Consider the following 14,941-nt stretch of genomic DNA (forward strand, 5'->3'; position numbering starts at 1 on the left):
GCGATAGAGACGGATTGAGTGTAAATCCTTCCAAAACCACTATTGTGCCCTTCACGCATAGGAGGAAATTCTCACTAAACAACATGATATTGAAAGTTACACGATTGGAACTTTCGAATACAGTCAAATTTCTAGGCGTAGTTCTTGATAGCAAACTTAACTGGAACATGCATTTAGAACACGCCATTAATAAAGCGACAAATGCTCTATGGATTAGTAAACGAACTTTTGGTAGGCAATGGGGACTTAATCCGAAAATGATCCATTGGATATATTCAACTATAGTAAAATCAAGAATTACCAATGGTAATTGGTAACCAAAGACGAAAGAGAAGAATTCTCAGATGAAGCTCGAAAAACTTCAACAATTAGCGACTATCTCAATTACAGGTGCAATGAGCAGTACACCATCGAGTGCACTAAATGCTTACTGTACATGCTTCCTCTGCATCAAATTGTACAATTAGAAGCTGAAAAGATTGCCTTGAGGATCAGAAGATCCGAGGAGGCGACCTTCTTAAGGGTCATCTTAGCATTCTAACAACCTTTAGTATAAACTCCCTAGTAATAAACAATGAAGACTGGATGGACAAAAAGTACAATTTCAATAGACTGTTCAAAGTAATTGATCCTGGGCGCAATACATACATGGTTGAATGGAGGACCAACACTTCGTTCAGGATCAATTACGTTTTATACTGACTCACACTCAAATATATGCATAATATCCGACAGCCAAGCAGCTTTGAATGCTCTAAAGTCGGCAACATGCATTTCAAAACAAGTTTGGGAATGTATTCAGTCCCTCCAAAAATTGTCTTGTCGGAACCAAGTCAATCTATATTGGGTTCCAGGACACTGTGGAATAGATGGTAACGAAAAAGCCGATATGCTGGCGAGACTCGGATCATCAAGTCGGTTTACAGGACCGGAACCTTTTTGCAGCTTACCAACTTCTTCTCTTCGCATGGAGCTGACTGAAGGTATGGGAATCTATGAAAATAGAAAACAATTTTATAGGACCTTCCAAACGAATTTCTGGATTTATATCCGAAGTACTTTCCAATGAACTTATGTGCTGTGATGCAGCAATGTCCTAGTGAAAGATTTAATGTAAACTTTTGCTGTGGAGATACAAGCTATAGTTATTAGGATGTTCATTCCATATCATTCTGGCTATAGCTAGCAATTGTACAAAAACCCAAAAATTTATAAAAAAGCATGATATGCCTTGCTGCGTGGATTTTTTCCAGCACAAAATTCTTCACGCCGCCGACAAACGCTTACGGCGTAACATCACCGACACCGCCGCCGGTGTAAAAATGGCCTAAATTCGCCGCAGTTCACAAATACTTCGGCGCATGGGTCTAGTTCAGTATCTATAGAAATTTTGAAATAAATTATCTACACTTATGTTACCTCTTATGTAATTCGATATAAATCCGGTTTTCTCAAGGTAAGCTTATTTTATTTTCATTTTCTATGTTTATTTGATTATGTTAAAGGCAATAGCACTAAGGTAGAAAATGCCAGAACAGAGTAAGTACAAACTTATAGTTTATGGAAATATGCAAGCTATGATCAAACAACACTTATCCATTCAATAAACATTGTAAATTTTGTTTGAATTTTTCAATCTTAAAGAATAACATGATAGACCATGGTTTCCCAAACTGTGGGTCCCGACCCCCAGGGGGGTCGCGAGCGGATTGTTGGTGGGTCGCGCTGAACAAAATTTAATATTAATTGCAGCTCGAATGCTAAACTTTTTAATTATTTTTTTTTTCAGGAACATTATTTCAAGTTCAAACCGCATTTTATTTTAAATATCCATCACCACGCTATTTTATTTAAACATTTATGCCTAAAAGCTGTCCCCTTAATAAAGTAAAATAAAAACGCTAACATTTTGACAAACAATACCATGTTCGTCATTTTTTGCATTTGTACATGTAAGGTAACGTGAATATTTGTTATGTGGAAGAAGCCGAAACAGATGACATTCTGCTTCAATTAATGCTTAATACTACTTGGTAAAATGCATTTTTTCATAGGTGGGTCGCGAGACATATAGAATTTTGCTAGGTGGGTCGCATACCCAAAAGTTTGGGAAGCTCTGTGATAGACGAATAACAATATGCTACATATTCAATTAACAATCTCCTTGTATTTTCATTTCAGGTTTTGGTTGGAACACGAAAACTTCTTGGCAGCAATGGTGGCCTTGTTCTAATGAAGAGATACCCACTGATTCGCTTCAGCCGACAAGTGCTGTTTACTTTTACTGATTTATTAGGTATAGATTATAATGTCACATGATTTACATCCAAATTAACAGCACACTTTCTCTCTATTTCCTTTCCCCACTTGCAAATTTAACTTTTCCGTGTTTTTTTGAGTTACCTTGGCCAAATCACTTCAACTAAGTAACTAGGTGAAAATTAAGAATTGATATTTTATAGATTAAAAATAACGAAAAAAAGAACTCCGCTACAATTCATTCCCTCTTATTGTTGTGGAATTCAATATGCGATATTCATTCTTAGGGATTCTTAAAACGAATCCAAGCAAAGTTGCCAATCATTTTTTACAGTAATTTCAAATATGCAACAAAATTAGTATATCGATTAAGGAATTTTTTCTTAAAATTCGTCTCTTGAGAAAAAATATAAAAAATGTAAAACAGTTGTCACGGGAAGATCTCGAGGCTTGAGACCAAGAGGCTCGGAAGCCTCCTTCCAAGAGGCTCGGAAGCCTCCTTCCAAGAGGCTCGGAAGCCTCCTTCCAAGAGGTTCGGAAGCCTCCTTCCAAGAGGCTCGGAAGCCTCCTTCGAAGAGGCTCGGAAGCCTCCTTTCAAGAGGCTCGGCAGCCTCCTTTCAAGAGGCTCGGAAGCCTCATCCCAAGAGGCTCGGAAGCCTCATTCCAAGAGGCTCGGAAGCCTCCTTCCAAGAGCCCCGGAAGCCTCCTTCCAAGAGGCTCGGAAGCCTCCTTCCAAGAGGCTCGGAAGCCTCTTTCCCAGAGGCTCGGAAGCCTCCTTTCAGGAGGCTCGGAAGCCTCTTTTCCAGAGGCTCGGAAGCCTCCTTCCCGTTTCAAAAGGCTCGGGAGCCCCCTTTCAATAGGCTTGGCAGCCTACTTTCTTGGGGTTCGGGAGCCTTGTTTCAAGAGGTTCGGGAACCTCGCTCAGAAGCCTCCTTCTATACGGCTCAGACCTTCCAATCGGCTCAAATGCATCCTTTCAAGATGCTTGGAAGCCTTTCAAATCTTCAGTCTTGTAAGCAGCTTGATGTATTAACTTGAGGGGGTCAATCGCATAGGGATGTAAGTGACAAAAAAATAGTTTTGAGAAAAATTGGTGCAAAGTTTTTCAATATTTTTTCGCTTCATACAAATTGCATGAAATACAAAAAAATACAAATTTTCGTTGAATATTCACATTTTATATTAACATCGTACAAATTTTATCAACATATTACCGCAAAGCCCGAAGACCAACATATTTTTTCCTGTACTCAACTCAGTTTTGACCAAAGCGTCACTTACACCCTTCTGCTTTTAACCCGGTATTTGAACTGCAAACTTTTACGGAATAATAAAATAACGCTTAATTTCGTGGGAGAGCGGCGATAAAAATAGGAGTACCTCAATGAATGCAGAAGTACGAAGGGGTACCTCCCAAGAAAAAGGTTGAGAACCGCTGTTCTAGAGCGTCCGTTTTGTTGTTAGTGCAATCAACTTGAACTATCATCGTTTGGCAGCGAAGCGTGTTATCCATGAAAAATGGAAACATTCCAAACAGCAAGCAATAATGATTATTGGTGTATAGAAAGTTTTTGTTCGTTCTTAGGAATTCAAAATTCTTCTATATTTCCCATCTCTTTCGTACCATTATCACTCAGAATCGTAACAATAACGAATCAATGTTTTTTTCTCCACAGTTTCTATCGGTGGGACAGCCGGCCTATTCCTTGGCTTCAGTGTTTTGGGAGTAGTGGAAATTATCTACTTTTTTACTCTTCGGCTTGTGTGGTACTGTTTGGGACGCCGCTAATGGGGACATGGCATAGTTTACTCGTTTGCTCATAATATCATGTTCATATGGCTATAGAAATAGAACTCAATTGCTTACACCGACAAGTAAAGTCGACTCCAAAGATATTACACAATGCAAAATATACGAATCAATATGAATGCACTTCCATTTATTGTGTGTTTTTTTACAAGGAATGAACTGCTGTTATACGCATAACTGTCCCATGTACATAGGAAATCCCAGCTACGCGACAGACACCGAGCAATGCTCAAGGCGAACTGGGTTAGGCTCCAGCCCGACCTGCTAAATATGTGCCTCCCGGAAACACAGAAGGTGTTAGCCGGGTTCCTTATTCTCCTTGCCTCGATCTTCCCAGGAACACGGGATACTGCGACTACAACGGGAGGGCTGTGCTCAGCTCATGCACTTCTTCTTAAATTCCGGCCCCTAGCTTAGGCTAGTTAGACGACTCGCTGGCCGATCCATTGTTACGTTGTGTCGATCCCTACTTGGCGGTCGTGCCACAAAGTTCTTGACTCGAATCCTCCTGACTCACCCCGGCGTCTAGTATTAAAATATGACTTCAGGTACGCTCTTTCGTGGGAGAATGGGACTACACACAAAAAGGAATAAATATTATGCATAATTATGGTTTTCCATTATCCGTATTGTCCGACTCCTGCTGCCACTTGATCATAGAGTTCAGTCTGATCGTCTTCCGCACATTTCTGAAAACTTTCCGTTTGTAGCACTCAATATCCTCTGCTAGGATTATGCAGATTGGAATCATCCCTGCGCGGCGATAACGCAAACTGCCTGTACGTACTCGCGACTCGGATGGCCATCAAACCAAACACGCTGTTCAACTTCCTTCGGTTACGTTTCGTCTTGTGAGCGCAGCTCCCCAGGCTGGAACTCCGTCCCACAGTATCGTGGATGATACTACCGCCAGAAGACGCCTACACTACTGTCTTTCGGACCACCGACATTCGGCATGATCCTTGCCAGCGCACTGATAATTTTAGCCGCCTTTTCACAAGAATGATCGACATGGATGTTGCAATTCAACCGGTCATCGACCGTCACTCCTAGATGTCTCAGAGCTCGCACCGACGGCACCGACTCTAGAGTAGAGTGGGGCAAGAGTACGCACTTAGTTTTCAATCGATCATGTGGCCCTTATGAAGCAAGCATCTGCAATTAAATCAGTGTCGATGATTCATATACTCTTCCTTTATGTTACCCAGTGGAAAAAATATTGAAATTATTGAGATTCGTTTTAGTAGAACCCTTATTGCAAGACAAGTGAAAAACGCACTCTTACTTCACCGGTGGGGTAAAAGTGCGCATCGGGTGGGGTAAGAGTACGCATTTATCCAATCATGTGCTTTAAGTATATATTAACACAAATAAGAGTTAATAACATTTAATTGATGTTTAATGAGCATATATTAGGGAATGTTTAAAGATTACGTAGCTCTTAAAGGGGGAAATGCACTTTCATACGAAAAACCATTGTTTTTTTTATATACAAAAAACTACAGAGGTAAAAATATATATGAGGTTTCGCGTGACGTATACAAAGGCTTTTTCCTTAAAGAAAGTCCACCAATCACGTAACATAAAATTTGGCTATTTCATCACCCCTCTCCCTATCTTACACTATTTGTATGAATCCTCTAAAAATTATATGGATCTCCACACATCTCGCAACCCCTCCCAGCTAAACGTTGCGCAATTTATGAATGTTTCTTTTGAATAAATGAAATTATCAGGGGGGAAGACACTTTAATCATTTCTCGAATCACTGAAAAGATTAAAAAAAAATCAAAAAGATTCAGAATGATTCGGCGGGATGAAACTTTTTTATCAATTTATGTCTCGCCTTGATGTTTTTTTTTCAGTGCGGCGAGATTTTGTAAAAAACAAAACAAACAAAACCGCAGCCCCGGAAGTCTCGATTCTTCTGAAGGCGTTCTCAAATCCGTCGGTGTTCTGGCAGATTCGATGATATTTTTGCAGATCCGGTGATTCGTATGGTGCCTATAGACATCTAGAGCTCTTGCATGAGGGAGCTTATCAGCGCGGCTGGCAAAACCGAAAGTGCTCATGGTAAGTGTTGGTGGAAAAGATTAAATTTTAATCAATGTTTCATATCGATCTCTTTTTTTTCTAGAATCGATTTCAACGATCTATCGCGGTTAATGACCATCCTGAAAGTGGATACCGCCCTAAGCAAAGAATGCCACGTATGGATTTCCTTGCCTTGCTAGTCAGCAAGTAGCGGTCAATAGTGATCAAATGGCATGGTCAACAGCTATCCGTTGGATAACCTGGTCAGAGTGACGAAACACCGGTCGAACCAGATTAACACGGGGTCTGCTACAGTGTCTTGCGTCCCATCACGAAACATGAATGTGTATGTGTCTTTATGAGTCTAACTCGATGATACTTTCGGACCTAGCAGCCTTCGGCATGCTCTGTCTTTGTAGTTTAGTATCTTTGTCTAGCAATAGGCGAAGGAAGCCCTAAGGATTCCGTATATAATATACTCTTTCCCAACGGAAATTCTTCAGCGAATTACAATAGAATTCAAATAAGATCCTCAAAAAAATCTTTAAGTGATCCTCTGGTGTGTCCCAATGAAATCCAGCAATTTCCTATATAAACCCATAGCTATGGAAATGTGGAAATGGAAATGTGAAATCCCCCATCGTTTCCCAATTGATTCCAACAAATCCCAATGTAATCTTTCAGGTAAAGCTGATAAAGTCGTCCAGTATCCAGGAGACCAGGAATTCCCAATGTAATTTTCCAGCGATTGTCAATGGAATCCTTCAGCTTTCCCCAATATAATCTTTCAGTGTTTCGGAACCCTCCAGAGTTTCTCAATGAAATTAGGCACCTTCATCGTAAAACTATTTGGTAGGGGTAGTAGCGGATACCTTCCCACATAACTGGTACCAAATAGTTTTTCATTAAAAGTTCCTAGTTTCGAGAAAACCCGCCTTAGATGCCTTTCGCCATACACATTTCTGGCGGTTAACTCCACGCTGCTGTTTGCGCATATACGATAGCGCCTGTTGCTGGTAGTGGCGGGTAGCAAACCAGCCACTGCATTTAATTCATTCAAAATGGAATCCTTCAGCGTTTCCCAATAGAATCATTCGGCGTTTCTCAATATAATCGTTCCGTTTCCCCCTGAGTTTTCCAATGGAATCATCCAGCAATTGCTAAAAGAATCCTCCAGCGTTTCCCAATGGAATCCTCCAGCGTTTCGTAATGGAATCATGCAGCATTTCCAAATGGGATCCTCCAGTGTCCCCCAATAGAATCCTACAGTGTATCTTCAATGGAATCCTCCAGCGTTCCCCAATATAATTATTCAGCGTTCCTCAATAGAATCCTCCCGTTTCTCCAACAGATTCCTCCAGAGTTTTGCAAAGGAATCATCCAGCGTTTCCTAATGGAATTATCCAATGATTGCCAGAGAAATCCTTCAGCGACTTCCAATGGGATCAATCATGCAACAATTCCAAATGGAATCCTTCAGCGTTTGCCAATGTAATCATTTTTTATTTATGACTAGTCGAACCTGCCCGATCTCGCTCGGGTTTTTTGTCGGTCCAACTGTCAATCGTTTGGTTGGTCGTCGCATTCTAGATCGATTTAATTTTTTTCTCAATGATTTTCTTTAAAATTTGTGAAAACAATGCATTTTGACAATTTTTCAGCTTTTTCCGTACAATTTTCCAGCTTTTTATATATACAAACACAGCGGAGCCTAGACGAATCGATTGGTTAGGAAATCTTGCGAATCGGTCCATCCGTTCGTGAGTTATATTGCCTCAAAAGAAATAAAAATTCATTTTTATATATAGAGAAGAAGAAGATGTACGCCAACAGATTGTTTCGAAATCTGCAGCAATACCAAATCGAATCCTCTAGCGTTCCGCAATAGAATTCACCTGTGTTTCTCCAATGGAATCCTCAGAGTTTTTCGATGGAATCATTCAGCGTTTCCCAATTGTATTATTCAGCGATTGTCAAAAGAATCCTCCAGTGTTTCCCAATGGAACCATGCAGCAATTCCAAATGAAATCCTCCAGCGTTTCTCAATGGAATCATCCGGCGTTTCTCAATTGATCTTGCTGACATCTAATCATCTGTTTTATTCAAACACATTGACGAGATAGGTTCCCATCCCATCTATGCACTTGAAAGAGAGAGATGATTAGACGTCAGCAAACTCTATAGAATTTTTCCGTCACCCAATAGAATCCTCCTGAGTTTCCTAATGGAATCATATAGCCACATATAGCATTTCTGAATGGAATTATCCAGCGATTTCAAAAAGAATCCTCCAGCGTTTCCCAATGGAATTATCCATCGACTGCCAATAGAATCCTCACGAAATTTACGCAGATTTTTTTTTTTAAGATTTATATACCTACAAATGCTGTGCACATGAGAAAAAAAACTTCATGAATACATATTATTGATTCTCACTACTCCTTTTTATCTTTTCAGCATCATTAATCCGCAAAATTGGATATGATTTTAATTCTGCTCTCGAACTCGATGCCATAGATAGCTAGATTCGACATCTTCGGTCATAACAGCAGCGCCCTTGGCCACTTATTTCTTAATAATCGATTGCCGCAGTTATAGAAGAATCTGTTCTGACAGCAAGAATAGCAACAGGATCTAAATTGACTCGCTAGTCGCCACCTGTAATGTTTATCGGAGATCCTCCATTCGCTAGACGGAATTCGAGGACAACAGTGTTAACAATAGAAATCCTTCGAACACATGGGAGCATCTGATGTAAAAAACGTTTCTTACTTTATTACCTCTGTTTGTATACTCATGATAGTGCTATCTACCGTGAGAGAAGCTTTTTGCAAGCTGTTACGATAACGAACTGATTCGAATTTCGGAGATAAGCCTAATACCGCTGAGGGCACCAGTTCTTAAAATGCATTTCAACTTGTTTTACTGCATCTGTGCCGAAAAAATATACTCCCCAACGAGATACAAGCAAGAACGAAGCGTTTTATCATTATATCATAGCCAGTAGGTGGGTTGCGATACACTTTTTGAACGACGATATGCAGGATAAGCTCAACAATCTCCTCTGTAGCGGGTCTCACTTCACCATCAACGTCATAAAGACCAAAGGAATTATGGAGCGAACACAATACTACGTCATCGTAGACTTCAACTTCATCGCATATGGTCGGATGTGTTCGACCCTGAAGATCACAAACTTTCAATAAATCACATGCAAGGACTGGTTTCCTACATTCTACCGCCAGCATTCAGGCGCTAAAGTATATACAGTAATAGCATTGGTGATTCAAATATGATATCCACTACTTTTTGTGAGATTTTTAGATCCCCTCGCCCCTCTGTCTCTTTTTCATATACCGAAAAAACACAAAATCTTGAACCCCTCTTCCTTTAAACTATGGACATCATTTTCAAACGGGTTTCAAGCATAAAGTAAAGTAAGTAATAAGATTCTGTGGGGCCCTCCTAAGCCGTGCGGTAAGACGCGCGGCTACAAAGCAAGACCATGCTGAGGGTGGCTGGGTTCGATTCCCGGTGCCGGTCTAGGCAGTTTTCGGATTGGAAATTGTCTCGACTTCCCTGGTCATAAAAGTATCATCGTGTTAGCCTCATGATATACGAATGCAAAAATGGTAACCTGGCTTAGAAACCTCGCAGTTAATAACTGTGGAAGTGCTAAATGAACACTAAGCTGCGAGGCGGCTCTGTCCCAGTGTGGGGATGTAATGCCAATAAGAAGAAGAAGAAGAAGATTCTGTGTTATTGTACGCCAGTGTGACCTTCTGTGTAGAAATCATACAGAAGCTAGAAGTATCATCAGCGACTTCTGATCTATGTTGACAATGAATCGACTGCTTTGAGCGTGCTTACAGCGGTACACTAGGAGTTAACTTCCTGAAATCAGTATGGCGAAAGGCATCTAAGGTTCGATTTCTTAAAATTAAGCACTTTAATCGAAAAAATATTTGGTAGGCGTAGTAGCGGACACCATCCCTCATAACCGATACCAAATAGTTTTTCATGAAAAGTTCCTAATTTTGAGAAAACCAGCGTTAGATGTCTTTCGCCATACAAATTTCTGGCGGTTAACTCATGCTGGCTATTTTGTGCATATACTATACTGCCGTCATACGCATATTTGTCCCATGTTTGCTGGGATTTCCTATATACATGGGACAGTTATGCGTATAACGGCAGTATAGCGCCTGGATGTGGCTGCGGCGGGTAGAAAATCAGCCACTGCCAATAATTCATTGTATTTAATTGTAATTGTTTCATATTTTTTTAACGATAACCAAAAGCGTAGAGGTGGGCTGGCCATATATTGCGAAGGAGCGAAGATGAAATATTTTTGGCTTTTATTGTATACTAAGTATATGTTCCAAAACAAAACTTTTGATAGAAAGTTCGGAGATCCATAGTGTTATATACCAATCGATTCAGCTCCACAAACTGAGGTGATGTCTACGGAATCCGGACCCATTTTTTGCTATTGAAAATTGGTCAGATCGAACAATGGGCTCAGAAGTTATGACCAAATACTATTTCTACCCGTTAAAAAATGCACAATCATGCTTTTGATACATCTATTGCACGATAAAGGCATCAACATCGCTGGATTTCAGGGTTTTGCCTTTCTCGTATACTAGTATACGAAATGGCTACAGGACCACTCCAAAACCGAACTTTTTATAGAAGGCTCGAAGACACATATTGTTATATGTACCAATCGACTCAGCTCGACGATTTGGGGTGATGTCTGTTTGTGTGTGTGTACAAAAAAATTGAGACACACTTTTTTGACCTTAGCATTATCCGATTTGCTTGCAACAGGTTGCATTCGACGGGTAACGCGGCCTAGTTTTTTTTGCTATTGAAAATTGGCCCGATCGGCCATTGGGTTCCGGAGTTATTAAAACATTTTTTTTTCTTGATTTTTCGCAAAGGTCCCCGCTTGAAAAAAAAAATTAAAAACGATTTTTTTTCAGAAGCTTTTTAAATGCATATAGGGGGAAAGACGGCTTTGGCAGATTTTGTTCTATTATTGGCAGGGGGGTTTTTGTCGACCAAATTTTATGAAATTTGACCACAACATTCTTTGATATGTAAAGAATGTTTAGGCCAAATTTGAGCCTAGTCAGTCATAAAAACCCCCCTGCCAATAATAAAACAAAACCTGCCAAAGCCGTAATTCCCCCTACATATATGAACGCTAACACACGAAAATTGATAGATAACCGGATCTCCCCTTAAAACGCTTTTTTACCTTTCTATTTAATGTGATATTTTCAATACACTTCATAAATGACGAGAAAGGCATCATTACCGCTAGGCGGATTAATCTTGGTTTTTTTGACGTAAACTACGTCTAAGGGGAAGACTCTGATACAGAGATGCCAGATTTGAAGACATGTCTTCAATTTGAAGACATTTGAATCTCCGCGAAGACATTTATTTTGTGAAGACATTTTGAAGACTTTTCAAAATATGTGAAGACTTGTATACTTATTTGAAGATATTTGAAGACAATCAATAAGCCAGCGAATAGAAAATACAATTTTATTACTTATAAATTCTGCTACCTCTATATGTAAATTTAATAAATATTACATAAGTTATAATAGTGTTTGTCTCGGGCTTAGAATCTCAAAATTTATATTTATTATAAAAATACATTCACATTAGCCGATTGATAACTGTAATGCATTTTAGACCTCATGGCGGCGACGTCTTTTGGCGTGTCTGTGAAAAGGTATTTCGACCATTAAATCGGAACGCAATGACCGATCTAACATGCGGCGAACATAGACAGAATTCTTCTATGACTAGATTTTGTAGGTTTTCTACGGTTACATGTGTGTGTTACTAACATGTGTGTGTTCAGATACATGTGTACGTTCAGAAGGTACAACGATCAGCACTGATGTCAATCAGATCTCTTGCAGGGTTTCACCTATAGATTTAATCTATTTAACCGTTGAGCTGATTTTTTTCTCTAAATTCCTTCTGAATTCATCTGATCTTTTCGGCATTTCTATTCCATCATTCCACATTCCTCTAAATATCCGTCGGGAAACTCTTTGAATTTCCCGTGGATTTTTAAAAGAATTTTCAGTGAAAATTTAATAGAATTTTTCGTGTAAAATAAAAAGAATTTCCGATGAACTCCTACAAAAAAATCCTTTTCAATTTCCACAAGAATTTTGTCTCAATTAATTTCCATAGAAAATTCTAACAAATGTCAACAAGAAATTGAAATTGTTTTGGTGTTAAAAAGATATTTCTCAGAACATCCATGGTAAATTACTACACGAAAATGTTCTTAAAACAAATCCCGAGGAAACGTGATGCACGCTTTCGTAAAATTCTTCCTTGAATTCCTTTGGTCATTCTTCCATTATTTTCTCTGAGGAAAATCGTTCTGGTATTCTTTCTGAAATTTCTCCTAAAATTCCTCAACGAATTTGTCCGGAAGTTTCAGGGATTTCCCCAAAAAATCCTCCACGAATTCCATTGGAATTTCCTCTAAAAGCTCCTACGTAAGATCATCCACGAATTCCAGCGAAAGTATATCCAAGAATTCCTTCGGAAGATCCCCCATAATTCATCCGGTAGTTCCTTCACGAACTCCTCCAGCAGTTGTTTTTAGGAATTCCTCCGGAAGTTCTTCCAGAAATTCTTTCGAAAGTTCCCCCAGGAATTCCCGTGGAGGCTTCTTTAGGGATCCCTCCGGAAGTTTCTCCAGGAATTATTCTGGAAGATTCTCCAAGAATGTTGCCGAAAGCTTCTCCAAGAATGCCTCCGGAAGTATACTATGGAATTTCTCTGTTATTTCCTCCAGAATTTCTTTCGGAAATTTCTGCAGCAATATCTCAAGAAGATCCTCTAAGAATTCATTCAGAACTACTTCCAAGAATTCCTCCGGAAGTTTGTTTAGAAAGAATTCCTGTAGGAACTTCAGGGTAAATTCTAGAGGGATTTTCTAGTGAAATTCCTGAAGGATTTTCTTGATGAATTTCTGAAGAATATTCTTAGGAATTACTGAAGGAATTTCCGATGGAATTCCTGAACACCGGGAAATACTTCAGTAATTCCTAAGGAATATCCTTCAGAAATTCATCAGGAAAATCCTTTAGGAATTTCTCCAGAAAATCCCTCCGGAATGTATTCTGAAGTTCCTACAAGAATTCCTTCTTAAGTTTCTTCAAGAATTTCTCCTGAAAATCCTCCAGCAATTCCTCCGGAAGTTCCTTCAATAAATCCTTTGGATGTTCTAACAGGAAATCTTCGGGAAATTTCGTCAGGAGTTTTAGAAGCTATTAGAAGCTCCATCCAGAAGAAATTAGTATTAGTAATAAGAAGCTCCATCAAGGATTTATCCGGAAGTTGCTCCAGAAATTTATCCGGAAGTTCCTACAAAAAATCTCATGGTAAATTTTGAATCCGTACAGGATATTCTTTAAAAATAATTTGGAAGAATTCCACGTGGAAGTTCAGTAAAAATAGCCAGTGGAATTTCAACCAGACTCAATAAAAATTCAGCGAAACTCGTTATACACTATCTCGTGAAAATTTTAAATAAAATATAAATATTTAAAAAATATTTAAATTATATTTAAAACATATTCTCTAAAATTCTAACAATTTAAGTATTAAAAAATAAACATTATTCCGCATCAATAAAATAAGGACTTGATTGAATTTACAGACCTATTGGATTTTGAAATTTTTCGCTAATATTCATAATTTTAATATTGAAGACATTTGAAGACATTTTTAAACGACTGTGAAGACATTTGAAAATATCATCTGGCATCCCTGCTCTGATACAGGGTGTAAAACGGAAATTTCCAAATTCGAGACCGTCACGAAATTAGGATAGATTTCAAACGCTAATAGCTCCTTTATCTTTCAATGGATTTTCGAGATTTTATTATCAATCGAATCGGCAACTCTCCAGCAATTTTTTAAGCCTATTGGAACTATCGAATATCATCGTAAAAACATTAAAAATTCCAAATCTTTACCAACCCAGTAAAATTTCACAGTTTCGTTACGACCGCCGTCTGCGGTTGGTTTTTGCACTCTACTTTTGTGCGGTGATTCGCACAAAAAGTACAAAATAGAACCAGAGCAATGACCGTGGTTGGAGCAAAAAGGTAGTGCTTGTGAAAAAGTGCTACAGATGCTGGACATGTTCATATGAGCAAGAGGTGAATATTAAAAATGATTATCAACTTTAAACAAGGTTACACTCTAACTTGTTTGACGGAAATTGAGTAAAATTTCTGTGGTATAGAAAGAGAGAAAAAATAGAAAGAGCAATGCAATTTTACTCAGTCACTGAGTAGGTGAGAGTTAGCGTGTATCCTACTATTTAGGCAGCATCCCTTTAAAATAACACTTCAAACGCATTTAATCGCTATTTAATAGCCAATTAACTATGAAATGCATTAATCACTCTAAAAAGTCAAATAACAATCGGAGAAAGGCATCGTCACCACAGTGGAATAATAAATAGAAATGAAATATATAATAAATAAATTATATAATAAATAATAAATAAATTAAATAAACAATAAATTTTAAATGAAAATTTTAAATTGTCATATCCAACCATTTTCATATACACTGGATTTTGTTTTTACGCGATTTACATTTTCTCAATTTTCCACTCATCCTAAATGTTTAACGTATATTAATTATCATGTGATTTTTCTTTGATTTATTCTGGATTTTTTGAAACATGTTGCGAAGAGTTTGGTGGCAAATTGAAGCCACACGATCAAAAATACGAGCGAAAAAAAATCGTGTAAAAACAAAATCCTGTGTAGTGAG

General features: G+C 38.6%; 1 protein-coding gene and 1 long non-coding RNA gene across 2 annotated transcripts in view; both read left to right on the forward strand.

The window, feature by feature from the left end:
- Nucleotides 1-4,142, forward strand: part of LOC134216723 (sodium channel protein Nach) — a 30,803-nt gene extending 26,661 nt beyond the window's left edge. Inside the window, exons 5-6 of the mRNA XM_062695550.1 lie at nucleotides 2,182-2,296; nucleotides 3,936-4,142. Of these exons, the coding sequence (XP_062551534.1) occupies nucleotides 2,182-2,296; nucleotides 3,936-4,048 (228 nt within the window). The 3' untranslated portion in view covers nucleotides 4,049-4,142. The remainder of the gene's footprint in view (nucleotides 1-2,181; nucleotides 2,297-3,935) is intronic.
- Nucleotides 4,143-5,977: 1,835 nt separating this feature from the next.
- On the forward strand, nucleotides 5,978-9,329 carry LOC134216726 (uncharacterized). Its single transcript, XR_009980799.1, has 3 exons — nucleotides 5,978-6,142; nucleotides 6,207-6,449; nucleotides 8,561-9,329. It is a non-coding gene; the product is annotated as an uncharacterized LOC134216726 (long non-coding RNA).
- The last annotated feature ends 5,612 nt before the right edge of the window (nucleotides 9,330-14,941 follow it).

This window comes from Armigeres subalbatus, chromosome 2 (assembly GCF_024139115.2).
Source record: "Armigeres subalbatus isolate Guangzhou_Male chromosome 2, GZ_Asu_2, whole genome shotgun sequence".
NCBI classification, from domain to species: Eukaryota; Metazoa; Arthropoda; class Insecta; order Diptera; family Culicidae; genus Armigeres; species Armigeres subalbatus.